The sequence below is a fragment of the Phyllobates terribilis genome, unplaced genomic scaffold (assembly GCF_046119375.1).
Source record: "Phyllobates terribilis strain yellow unplaced genomic scaffold, ASM4611937v1 Scaffold_2__4_contigs__length_985480577, whole genome shotgun sequence".
Taxonomy (NCBI): domain Eukaryota; kingdom Metazoa; phylum Chordata; class Amphibia; order Anura; family Dendrobatidae; genus Phyllobates; species Phyllobates terribilis.
In genome coordinates, this window is record NW_027362762.1 from 181835227 (window position 1) to 181848355 (window position 13129).

Genomic DNA, 13129 nt, shown 5'->3' on the forward strand with positions numbered 1-13129 from the left:
CAGCTTTCAGAAATCTGCTACATCAAGTTGCTCTCAGATGTGGTAGCAAAAACCTCGTGACAGCTTAGCTTTAAAAGTTTTTTTAAAAAAAAGACTGTTGATCCAGTTTGATAATGTTCAAGTTTTTAGTTGGTGACTGGTAAAATTATTTCTAAAATTGCCCCATAAGTGACAGTAAGTCCTTAGTGAATATGCATTAAGTAGGTATATGTTCACTGAACATGATGGAAAGCAGAGCTAATGAAGGCCGACCTAAACTGACGGCGAAGCACCCGCGTCCCAAAAAATTATATTCAGATGATGGAGACGATGTGGAGCAGAGGAGAATGCCCGGTGGATCTTGTACAGAACATCGAATTCTCCATGTTCAGAGTTTTACATTTGAAATAATGGATGAAACAAATGCTTACCTTGTAAGTGAAAGGGTACAGTGCTGGGGAATTAGGAGCACTATCTCCAGCTCTATGGGACATCATTAAAGAGGAGAAAAGGAGGATGTTCTCGGAGAACACAGAGTGCCCATTGTAGCCGGCCCAGCAGCTGAGTGCCTCTCGCACTTGTACGGTGTCAAATCAATTTAGCAGGAGAGCCCTGATGAATCCTGATGAGAGCGCATGGCCAGGAATTATTTGCAATTCTTTGATTTCGCTTCCTCCATGCTCACTCCACCATAAAAAGGAAAGCCTGATCTTGTGCAGGAAGAGCGGCTGGCAGTGACCCGTAGCAATTAAAATCGAAATAACTGGTAGTCTCAAGGGGTGCGGAAAATTCAGAGCATGTTATAGGCTCAGGGAGTTCATTGAATCTCAGGGTGCACAGATGAACCATTTACAGACCACCATTGATAATATAATAATCTCGTGCTAAAGCCGCAGAAAGGCAAACAACGAGATCAAACAGGACAGGAAATGTCTCTGGCAGAAAGAAATGGACAACATTTATGAAGTTATCATGAAATAGGTGGTAAATGAATTATTGGTGGGAGCCCAACCATTGGGACTTCCACATTAGAGGTCCCAAAGTTGTGTGTGAGTGGAGTTATACTGCACGTGTGACCACCACTTCCTTAGCCCTCATTCACACTTCCATTCTTAGCATACAAATACTATCCCTATAGCAATTGTACCTATGATAGTCTATGGGGGCATTCAGATGTCCGTGATTTTTCACAGATTGATCAAACCACATAAAATCACGGAGATATGTCCAATTCTGATCCGAATGTCAGATCAAAATCAGCAATGTAATCTGTGAAGAAACTGGACCACACTAGAATGACATTCGAGTGTGGTCAGGTTTTCACCGACTGTCATATAGGAGAAGTTGGAGAAACTTTTTATTTCTCCACATAAAAGAAAAACTGTCTGACCACACTCTGATCAAAATAACTGGTCAGTTTTTGTGGTACGTGAAGAAAAAACGAAGTCTGAATAGGGCCTTAGACCAGGGATGTCAAACTCAAATACACAGAAGGCCCAAATTAAAAACTTGAACAAGGTCGCGTGTCAACCTTGATACTTATTAAAAAAAAAAAACCTTAATATTCGGTGGGGTCACATAAGAGCATATCTCACAACTTTGCAGCTACTACAGAGTAATTTTCCTACTATTGAAGCCCCTAGATTGCACTTTCATTGCCCCCATAAAGTATGATGCCAACAAAAGTGTCCCCCCCCAAACACAGTATGATACCCCCACAGTGAATTCCTCCACATGTATGGTATGATGACTTTACTGTACCCCCCCCCCCCCAACTCTGCTAGAAAAGTATGGTGACCCCAACACAGTATGATGCCCCCAACGGTGATCCCCATACAGACCTCCACACAGTATAATGGGCCCCACATAGTCCTTCATACAGAATAATGGACCCCACATAGTCCTCCATACAGAATAATGGCCCCACATAGTCCTCCATACAGAATAATAGCCCCACATAGTCCTCCATACAGAATAATAGCCCCACATAGTCCTCCATATAGAATAATGGCCCCACATAGTCCTCCATACAGAATAATAGCCCCACATAGTCCTCCATATAGAATAATGGCCCCACATAGTTCTATATACAGAATAATGGCCCCACATAGTCCTCCATACAGAATAATGGCACCACATAGTCCTCCATACAGAATAGTCCCACATAGTCCTCCATACAGAATAATGGTCCCACATAGTCCTCCATACAGAATAATGGTCCCACATAGTCCTCCATACAGAATAATGGCCCCTACATAGTCCTCCATACAGAATAATGGCCCCCACATAGCCCTCCATACAGAATAATGGCCCCTACATAGTTCTCCATACAGTATAATGGCCCCACATAGTCCTCCATACAGAATAATGGCCCCTACATAGTCCTCCATACAGAATAATGGCCCCACATAGTCCTCCATAGTCCTGGAGGAACAAAAGATCAAGAAGGCCAAAAAACTCCAGACTGCCCAATCTTGCTGCCAATTTTTTCTATGGTTCTTCAGGCAAATAACTCAACCAAATATCACATCAGCCTTTTCCAACCTTGCTTAGTTGAACAGGTATAAAGCTCAGTAGCTCTTAGTCCGTACAGGAGGTATCTTATTACCCATCAGGCAGAATAATGGGCTGTTTATTAACAGATTACCGCAGTCTTGCCTAATCTATGAAGTGGTTCTGGGAGCTGATAAGAATCCCATACAGCGTGCGAGGATGTAATCGGGAAGATTTATGCCCTCTTTATCGTACCCACATCATTAATCACTTCCTAATAGCAGCTTTATGCCAACTCTTCTTGCACTCAAACACGTGGACCCAGTGCCAAACAAGACACATAACAACCTGCTGTAACAAAGACGAGGTGCCGTCCAAAACCACAAAATCCGCAGATAAAACAAGTCAGAGGGAACAAAGGATCTTCTTATGGTGCTCTAGAAATCAGCCCACAGGCCATGAGATGTTTAGCTCCAATGCCAACCAAAGTCAGACTGAATACAAGTCATATTACTCAGATCGTACATTTCATTAAAAATAAAAAAAAAACCTTTCCTCACGTGCAATAAAATGGCTCCCCAGGCCCTACATTACCATCTTACACATACAAAGGCTGATCACGGAAGTAGATCCGGGTCCCTGCAGATTTCTTAACAAGATTTTATCAGACTAATAAAAATGTAAAGATTTTTTTTTTCATCACAACTGATGCTAAAAAAAACTATAAAAGGCTGTGATCAGCATTTGCTTAGTGTTATACTTACAGATTGGTCAATGTAGGGCAAATTCAGATATCTGTGAAATAGTCCATGTACGGACCGGCCATGGGCCTTGTGACCTAAGATGGGCAGCTTCATAGGCATATAGGATACATGACGCTACAGAGTTTAGGATGGGAGATGCGCTGACAGTCCGTGCATCTTTCCACGGATGTCCTAATCTGGCCTTATGCAATGATTACAACCATCTACGAAGCCACGCGTCTCTGACACAGCAATCACTCACATTTCACAACTCAGTTGTCACCATTGTTAAAGGGAATCTGTCAGCAGGTTTTTGCTATATCATCTGAGAGCAGCATAATGTATGAAAAGGGACCCTGAATCCAACGATGTATCACTTAGTTTACTGGGTGCAGAAGTTGTGACACAATCATAGTTTTTAGATGCAGCAGAGCTCAAAAAGCTAACTTCACCCACACCACAGCTTTCTGTGTAAATAGTCTATTGACCGTGAGCTGCTTATCAGAGGAGGGGGCGTGGTCAGACCAGTGCTGCCTGAAAAATAGTCCAGCAGTGATAATATCCTGGCGATAAAACCTTCATTGTAAGTAAACAACAGCACATAGCCTAATAAGTGACACATCACTGAATTCAGTATCTCAGCTCAAACATCATGCTGTCCTCAGATTACATAGCAAAAACCTGCTGACAGATTCCATTTAGAAGGGACTATATTGTCAATATTTTTTTCAATAATTCTTTTATTTATTGTGGTCATGGGGATTGCTGTTAATCAGAAATATAAACTGTAGGTGATGCCTTTCATTGTAATGCTGTCTGTGATGATAATGATATGGCTACTGAAAAGTGACCTATACAGAATAGAAAAGGTCAGTCTAATATTAGGCTTAATAGTCTGTATGAAAACGGCATCATTTAATTCTTTTTAAAATATACTCTTGATCAGTGTTTCCCAAACTCCAGTCCTCACGGTCCCCAACAGATCATGTTTTCAGGATTTCCTCAGTATTGCACAGGTGACAGAAATGTCATCAAGACATCAAAAACTGTGCAATACTAAGAAAATCCCCAAAACACGATCTGATGGGGACTGGAGTTTCTGAAGCACTGATCTAAATTAGAAAAAAATCATAAAAAACATGTTTAATATTAAACCTTGATTTAAAACAGCAGGTCATTCTTAGATGACACACTCCCTTTAAAAATGTAATGCTATTAAAGTGTCATTTATATCACAGCATATCAATTGGAAGCCCAGATTAGCATGGCAAAACCGGAAACGTCTCAGCCGATTCCTATTCAGGTTCACTATTCACCAAAGACAAAGAATTTGGAATCAGGACACCGGTAATGAACAGGTGGCTAAACCCCAAAAGTCTGAAGAACCAGCCTGTTTTGGCCCATCAGGCCCTATCAAGAGATATTTAGTATTTTATTATATCAAAGTATTCAAAGAGCTAAAAGTTGTTGTTTTTTTCATTTAAAGGAGTTTTCCCACGAAAAAATGTTAATTTCAAATCAATAGATCTTGAAATAATAATAATTTCCACAACTGGATGTGTTTAAATAAAATGTTCCTGTGCTGAGATAATCTTATAAATGTGCCCCTGCTATGTACTGTGTAATGGCTGTGTCTGACCGTGCAGGAACATGGTCTGATCATACCACAGCTCCAGGACGGGGGGAGAAGCAAAAGAGTATACAGACAGGACAGCACGGGATCGCAAATGATTCTCTCTGTGAGGTAAATAGGTTTAAAAACAAGCAGTGAAATGTTTTACCTCACAAAAAGCGGTGATCACATGCTGTAATGTCTGTATACTCTCTTTTGCTTCCTCCCCTAGAAACATTTTTTTCTAATAAATTGGTGCACAAAGAACAATGTATTGTTTTTATTTCTCTCTTTTTATGTTTTCAGGTTTCCATTTGTGGATTACGTTGGATACCCTGGACTACGTCGGACCTGCATGGGTTTTGCTTTTTTAAAAAAAAAATTGGTGAACCAGGGAAAGGGTCAGGGACTGTTTATTCAAATAAACTCTTTTTTGGTGTGTGTGTAGTTTTTTTGATTAGTGAGTTAGTAGTGGGAGTGTCTGATAGACAGCTCTCCATTACTAACACCAGGGCTTGATGTCAGCTGTGTTTTTGGACAATTCACAGCTGACATCAACCCCAAGCCCCATTACCCGATTGCTAACACTGCAACGCAATCGGGAAGAGCGAAGGCGAATCGCGAGACTTGGAGTATCTAATGTGATGTTCCACTTCTCGGGCGGCTGCAGACTGGTATTTTTAGGCTGGAAAGGACCCAATAACCATAGACTCTCCCACCCTGATAATTCCAGCTCACAGCTGTCTGCTTTACCTTTGCTGGTTATCAAAAATGTGGGAGAACCCCACATCATTTTTTTTCCATTTATTTATTAGATTACTACATGTATAGTAACCAACACATGCAAGGCACTAATTATACAGGGTGGGCCATTTATATGGATACACCTAAATTAAATGGGAATGGTTGGTGATATCAACTTCCTGGTTGTGGCACATTAGCATATGGGAGGGGGAAAACTTTTCCAGATGGGTGGTGACCATGGCGGCCATTTTGAAGTCGGCCATTTTGGGTCCAACTTTATTTTTTTCAATGGGAAGAGGGTCATGTGACACATCAAACTTATTGAGAATTTCATAAGAAAAACAATGGTGTGCTTGGTTTTAACGTAACTTTTGTTCTTTCATGAGTTTTTTACAAGTTTATGACCACTTATAAAATGTGTTCATTGTGTTGGATTGTCAATGCAACCCTCTTCTCCCACTCTTGACACACTGATAGCAACACCGCAGAAGAAATGCTAGCACAGGCTTCCAGTATCCGTTGTTTCAGATGCTGCACATCTCGTATCTTCACAGCATAGACAACTGGCTTCAGATGACCCCAAAGATAAAAGTCTAAGGGGGTCAGATCGGGAGACCTTGGGGGCCATTCAACTGGCCCACGACGACCAATCCACTTTCCAGGAAACTGTTCATCTTGTTGGAAAAACTCAGGGAACATGCAGTCGTCAGTGCATAAAGAGGGCAACACATCATCATGTAGCAATTTCAGATATCCAGTGGCATTGAGGTTTCCATTGATGAAGAATGGCCCCACTATCTTTGTACCCCATATACCACACCCTACCATCAAGATACGAGATGTGCAGCATCTGAAACAACGGATACTGGAAGCCTGTGCTAGCATTTCTTCTGCGGTGTTGCTATCAGTGTGTCAAGAGTGGGAGAAGAGGGTTGCATGGACAATCCAACACAATGGGCAGCACTTTGAACACATTTTATAAGTGGTCATAAACTTGTAAAAAACTCATGAAAGAATAAAGTTACATTAAAACCAAGCACACCATTGTTTTCCTTATGAAATTCTCAATATGTTTGATATGTCACATGACCCTTTCCCATTGTAAAAAATAAAGTTGGATGCAAAATGGCCGACTTCAAAATGGCCGCCACGGTCACCACCCATCTGGAAAAGTTTTCCCCCTCCGATATACTAATGTGCCACAAACAGGAAGTTGATATCACCAACCATTCCCATTTAATTTAGGTGTATCCATATAAATGGCCCACCCTGTATATCTCATGGATCTATTTGCCCCATACTAATCAATCTATCTATCTATCTAGATTTTTGCACATCTTTAAGGCTGAGTTCACACGAGCGTATTTAATGCGTTTCCGCGGCGTTTTTGCAGTTGCGGAAACGCATTAAAAACGCATGGTAGAAGGGCAGCAATGATCCCCAATTGAAATTCGCATGTGCTGTGCCCATGATGCGGATTTTTCCGCAGCGTAAACGCTGCGCTCAAAAATCCGCAGCATGTCAATTAATTTTGCGGAAACGCGGCATTTTCGCCGCCATTGACTTGCATTAGAACGCGCCAATTCCGCAAGACTGCATTTGTACTTGCGTTATTGGCGCGTTCTAATATGCGGATGGTACCCGGGTGTGGAGGAGAGGAGAGTCTCATCCACACCCAGGTACCATTAAAAAGCTGTAAAACAAGAATAAAATAAAAAATATATATATACTTACCATCTGTCGGCCCGAACACCGCTCCTGCTTGGTTCCCAGCACTTGCAGTGAGTTGTAGGACCTGCGCTGACGTCAGAGTCATGTGACGGGTCACGTGACGCTGACGTCGGCAGGTCTTTCAATTCAAAGTTGCCGGCGAGGGAGAATGGATTGAGCAGGACAGCGCGGGCCATCGGAGGTAAGTATATACACTCTCTCGGGTCACACTATATAAATCCATGCTGTTTGTATGGATTTATATAGTGTGACCTAGTTGTCAAGCACTTTCCAAGTGATGCTAAAATCGCCTGGAAAGCGCTTGTCAATCCGCATGTGGAAACGCATGTGAATCCGCATGTATTCCGCAGGAAAAACGCATGCACAATCTGCATGCGTTTTTTCTGCCAGGGAGATGCAGAAATGATGCAGAAATTTTCTGCTTCATTTCTGCATCGTGTGCACATACCCTAACACCTGAACATCTGCAATTTTTATTCTGCATTCTATTCCGGTACGTGGCACACGGATGTCACATTATATGTCATCTATGTACGGAACGTATTGTCATCCGTGCAGTAGGAAAAAAACGGACATGTCTATGTGTGGGTCACACAGACATGTACGCAGCCCCATAATGGGTGTGCGTGTGTACGTGTCTCCGGTACGTGAGAAAAATGACACCACGCGCCTCGAAACACTGACGTGTGAAGGGGGTCTAAGGCAGTATTCAACTCGATGCAGAAGAAAAAATAAAAACTGACAGGCCCATTATAAGTCAATAGGGAAAAAAAGATTCAATAAATGTTCTTTTTCTCCACTTTTACATGGTTATCTGGCTCTGAAAGAGAGCCAAGCAAAAGCGGTTTGCTCCTTTCTCCAATAAAGATAATCATGTGCAAATAAATGCCGCCATTCATGTGTTTCATACAAGATATAGCGTATTGGTTGCAGTGTAACGTTCGGCACGGTTTATGAACATATAAAGAGAATGTTTTGGCATCAGGTAATTGCCTATTGATGTACATGAATAGTGCTCAGTGCAAGAAAAAGCCTCCCCATGTAATGTATTCAAGTTTTAGTTTTATTCTCTTTCATAAGGACGGTTAAAGTGTCTTCCAGGGAGCGAAATGTAGAGCACCACAAAGACAGTCTGAGGCCGGGTTCACATCTGCAGAGCGTTTTTATGTTTTAAATCTGATTCGTTAAAAAACTAGAATATCCGTTTTACAGCCTCTATGGACTATGTCTAGGGGTCTCGTATTTTTCAGAAAACAAATACAGAATAATGGCCCCGCATAATACTCCATACAGTATAATGGGCCTCATATAGTCCTCCATACAGAATAATGGCCCCACACAGTCCTCCATACAGAATAATGTGCCCCACATAGTCCTCCATACAGAATAATGTGCCCCACATAGTCCTCCATACAGAATAATGTGCCCCACATAGTCCTCAATACAGAATAATGGGCCCACATAGTCCTCCATACAGAATAATTAATGGCCCCACATAGTGCTCCATACAGTATAGTGGCCCCACATAGTCCTCCATACAGAATAATGTGCCCCACATAGTCCTCCATACAGTATAATGGGCCCACATAGTCCTCCATACAGTATAATGGGCCCACATAGTCCTCCACACAGAATAATGGCCCCACATAGTCCTCCATACAGAATAATTAATGGTCCCACATAGTGCTCCATACAGTATAGTGGCCCCACATAGTCCTCCATACAGTATAGTGGCCCCACATAGTCCTCCATACAGAATAATGGGCCTCACATAGTCCTCCATACACAATAATGGCCCCCACATAGTCCTCCATACAGTATAATGGGCCCACATAGTCCACCATATAGAATAATTAATGGCCCCACATAGTGCTCCATACAGTATAGTGGCCCCACATAGTCCTCCATACAGAATAATGGGCCTCACATAGTCCTCCATACACAATAATGGCCCCCACATAGTTCTCCATACAGAAAAATGGGCCTCACATAGTCCTCCATACAGTATAATGGGCCCCACATAGTCCTCCATACACAATAATGGCCCCCACACAGTCCTCCACACAGAATAGTGGCCCCACATAGTCCTCCATACAGAATAATTAATGGCCCCACATAGTCCTCCATACAGAATAATGACCCCACATACTCTTCTATACAGTATAATGGGCCTCACATAGTCCTCCATACAGAATAATGGGCCTCACATAGTCCTTCATACAGTATAATGGGCCCCACATAGTCCTCCATACAGTATAATGGGCCCACATAGTCCTCCATACAGTATAATGGGCCCACATAGTCCTCCATACAGTATAATGGGCCCCACATAGTCCTCCATACAGTATAATGGGCCCACATAATCCTCCATACAGAATAATTAATGGCCCCACATAGTGCTCCATACAGTGTAGTGGCCCCACATAGTCCTCCATACAGAATAATTAATGGCCCCACATAGTCCTCCATACAGTATAATGGGCCCACATAGTCCTCCATACAGAATAATGGGCCACATATAGTCCTCCATACAGTATAATGGGCCCCACATAGTCCTCCATACACAATAATGGCCCCCACATAGTCCTCCATACAGTATAATGGGCCCACATAGTCCTCCATACAGAATAATGGCCCCACATAGTCCTCCATACAGAATAATTAATGGCCCCAAATAGTGCTCCATACAGTATAGTGGCCCCACATAGTACTCCATACAGAATAATGGGCCTCACATAGTCCGCCATATAGTATAATGGGCCCCACATAGTCCTCCATACACAATAATGACCCCCACACAGTCATCCATACAGTATAATAGGCCCACATATTCCTCCATACAGAATAATGGGCCCCACATAGTCCTCCATACAGAATAATAGCCCCCACATAGGGGTGGTGGTTCTGGTGTCCTGGGCAAAATATAATCACCCTGTGGGCCAGATTTGGCCCACGGACCAGAGTTTGACATGTGTGTATTAAACCATGTCCCTATGCTATGGAGGAGCTGAAACACTGAACCCAATGAACATGTATAATAGAAATGATGATTGTTGGTGGAGTGCTGCCTCTTTTTCTAGATTTGTGCAGTTTTGGAGACTCTGGGGTTCGGGTTCCTGGAACCATTGCACCCGTATACTTCGGGTTATCAGCTACGGAGCTGCTCCATTAGGTTTCCTCTGCTCTCTTTAATCAATGGTACCTGAGATAATGTAGGAGATACTGTGTAACTGAGCCAATAATGCCCGGAGTAACCAAAGACACTGCCATCATTTATAATGTTCCCAACAAAAACAAGGAGGCAAGAAAAAATAGGTCAGAATCAGACGACAGTAAGAAGGCTGGGTACGGAGTGAGAACTGTAATTAGGCTATAAGACCATGTTCACACATTTATCCCTTTATAAAGAGTTATTCCAAATAAGAACTTATCCAAAGGATAAATTGCTGATCGCTGAGGGTCCCGAGCACTGAGGTGGGGCTTGACCTGCACTCCATTCATAGTTTATGGGACCGCCAGATGAAGAGTAGACACTGAATATAGAGGAGATAGAGTATGCCAACCTCTGCTCCATTCATGATGAAGCTCTGCAGAGTCCCATTCTCAGAAGCCCTGGGAGCCCCAGCAGTAGTACCCTATCAAATAGATATGGGATAATATGCTATTTTAGTGAAAATCTTTTCATGGGAATATGTCAACAGGTTTTGGCTATGTAATCGGAGAGCAGCATGAGGTAAGGACAAAGACCTTGATTCCAGCGATGTATCACTTAGTTTTACTGGGTGCAGCAGTTGTGATAGAATCCCAGTTTTCTCTGCTGCAGATCTAGCAGAGCCCTAAATGCTGAGCTCTCTATCACCCCACCCCGCCCACACCACTGATGGCCAGCTTTGTGTGTACATTATATAGTGACAGAGAGCTGCCAATCAGTGCTGCAGGTGTGGTTGGACTAGGAGGCATGAGACACCTAGTTCTGTAGTGATAATCTCCTGCTGACAAAACACTAATTGTATTGAAACAGCAAAATATAGCCTAATAGGTGACAAATCGCTGTAATCAGGGTCTCTGCCTCTACATCATGATGCTCTCACATTACATAGCAAAAACTTGGTAATGGATTCCCTTTAAGGAAAGACTGTTGAGGAATAAGAAGTTGCTCATATGGACCAACCTTCACCCAATCAAACTGAGAACTCCAAAAACTTTCCAACAATTGGAGAAAAAAAAAAGTTTACTTGTAGTTTCCTATTCATGTCATATTATGGTTTAGAAAAAGCAAAAAAATAACTCATGCCTTACCCCTACAGAAAGGCCCTTCATCCGAGCGATCTGGACAGTCTGGATGACCATTACACAGCTTACTCATTGGCATACAGATTTCTGTGCCCACACAGTTATGCTCATTTGGTTGGCATTTCGAAACCTTGCTCTGTGGACCTGGAGGGGAAAAAAAATGAAAATTTTAAATACAAAAATAAAAAACATTAAAATCAAATGTTTAAATAGTAAAGGAAAGACACACAGGTAAAGTCAGCGACATAAAAAGCAGCACAGGAGGATGCTTACAAGATCGTCACCTACCCACCATATTGAGGTGGCGGAGACTCCTTACTTGGAGTCGCCGCCATATAAGTACGATTTTTTTTTTTTAATTGTGGACACAAAGATGGAGAAAATTGTATTTGTGAGCACTAGAGTAATATATATATATATAAAAGGGTTTTTACCCACTTTAAAAGTTATTGCTAGTGGGCCCGGATTGAGGTAATACAGAAAAAAAGTCTCATACGCAGCTCCTCTGTATTGCTACTGAGGTGCCGCCAACCTTGATATATCAACATCAGGAGGGAATGCCAGGCGACTGCTGCAGTCAATCAAAGTCTGCTGATTGGCTGCAGCCTTCACCTTTCTGTCTAAGCTGGCTTTTTCCGCTTTTTTTAAAAAAAAGGCTGCAGCCAATCAGTAACCCCTCAGCACGGTGATACCCCGAGACAGACAGGGAAGAGAGTAACAAGTGCAGAGTAACAACAATGGTCTAAGTGGTGAGTATAAGGCCACGTTCACACATTGAGTATTTGGTCAGTATTTTACATCAGTATTTGTAGGCCAAAACCAAGAGTGGGTGAAAAATGCAAAAACGGTGACGTGTTTCTATTATGCTATGTGTCCACGTAGCAGATTTGATGCAGAGCGTTTTTGCCTCTCTCTGGCAGAAAAAAACGCATGCAGATTTCCATGCGTTTTATTCTGCCAGAGAGAAGCGTTTTTTCAGCGTTTTTACATGCGTTTTTTCAAGCGCTTTTCCAAGCGATTTTGAGCATCACTTGGAAAAGTGCTTGACAAGTTGGTCACACAATATAAATCCATGCAACCGGCATGGATTTATATTGTGTGACCAACTTAGATGCTTTAAATGCTGCAGCTATAGTAAAAAAAATAAAAAAAAAGAATTAAAAAGTTAAAAATAAAAAAAACCTGTATATTCACCTCTCCGGTCTCCTCCCGGCGGCGTTCCTCTCTCCTCGGCATCCTGCGGTGTACTGGCAGGACCTGTGGTGACGTCATTTAGTCAACTGATGGTCACGCGACCATCACCTGACCGTTGACGTCAGCGGTCGCGTAACCATCAGCTGACTAAATGACGTCACCGCAGGTCCTGCAAGTACACCGCGGGACGCCAAGGAGAGACGATCGCCGCCGGGAGGAGACCGGAGAGGTGAGTATACAGGTTTTTTTTTATTTTTAACTTTTTTATTTCTTTTTTTCACCGCATGGTAGCATGAAGAGGAGTTGTAGTCTCTTCTTCATCCCGGGTACCACACGCACC

The 13129-nt window shown here is 42.5% G+C and overlaps 1 protein-coding gene across 2 annotated transcripts in view; it reads right to left on the minus strand.

The window, feature by feature from the left end:
• Positions 1-13129, minus strand: part of LRP1 (LDL receptor related protein 1) — a 385437-nt gene that overhangs the window by 256600 nt on the left and 115708 nt on the right. For both annotated transcript variants that reach the window (XM_073663345.1, XM_073663344.1), the window contains exon 3: positions 11602-11739. In XM_073663345.1, the coding sequence (XP_073519446.1) occupies positions 11602-11739 (138 nt within the window). The remainder of the gene's footprint in view (positions 1-11601; positions 11740-13129) is intronic.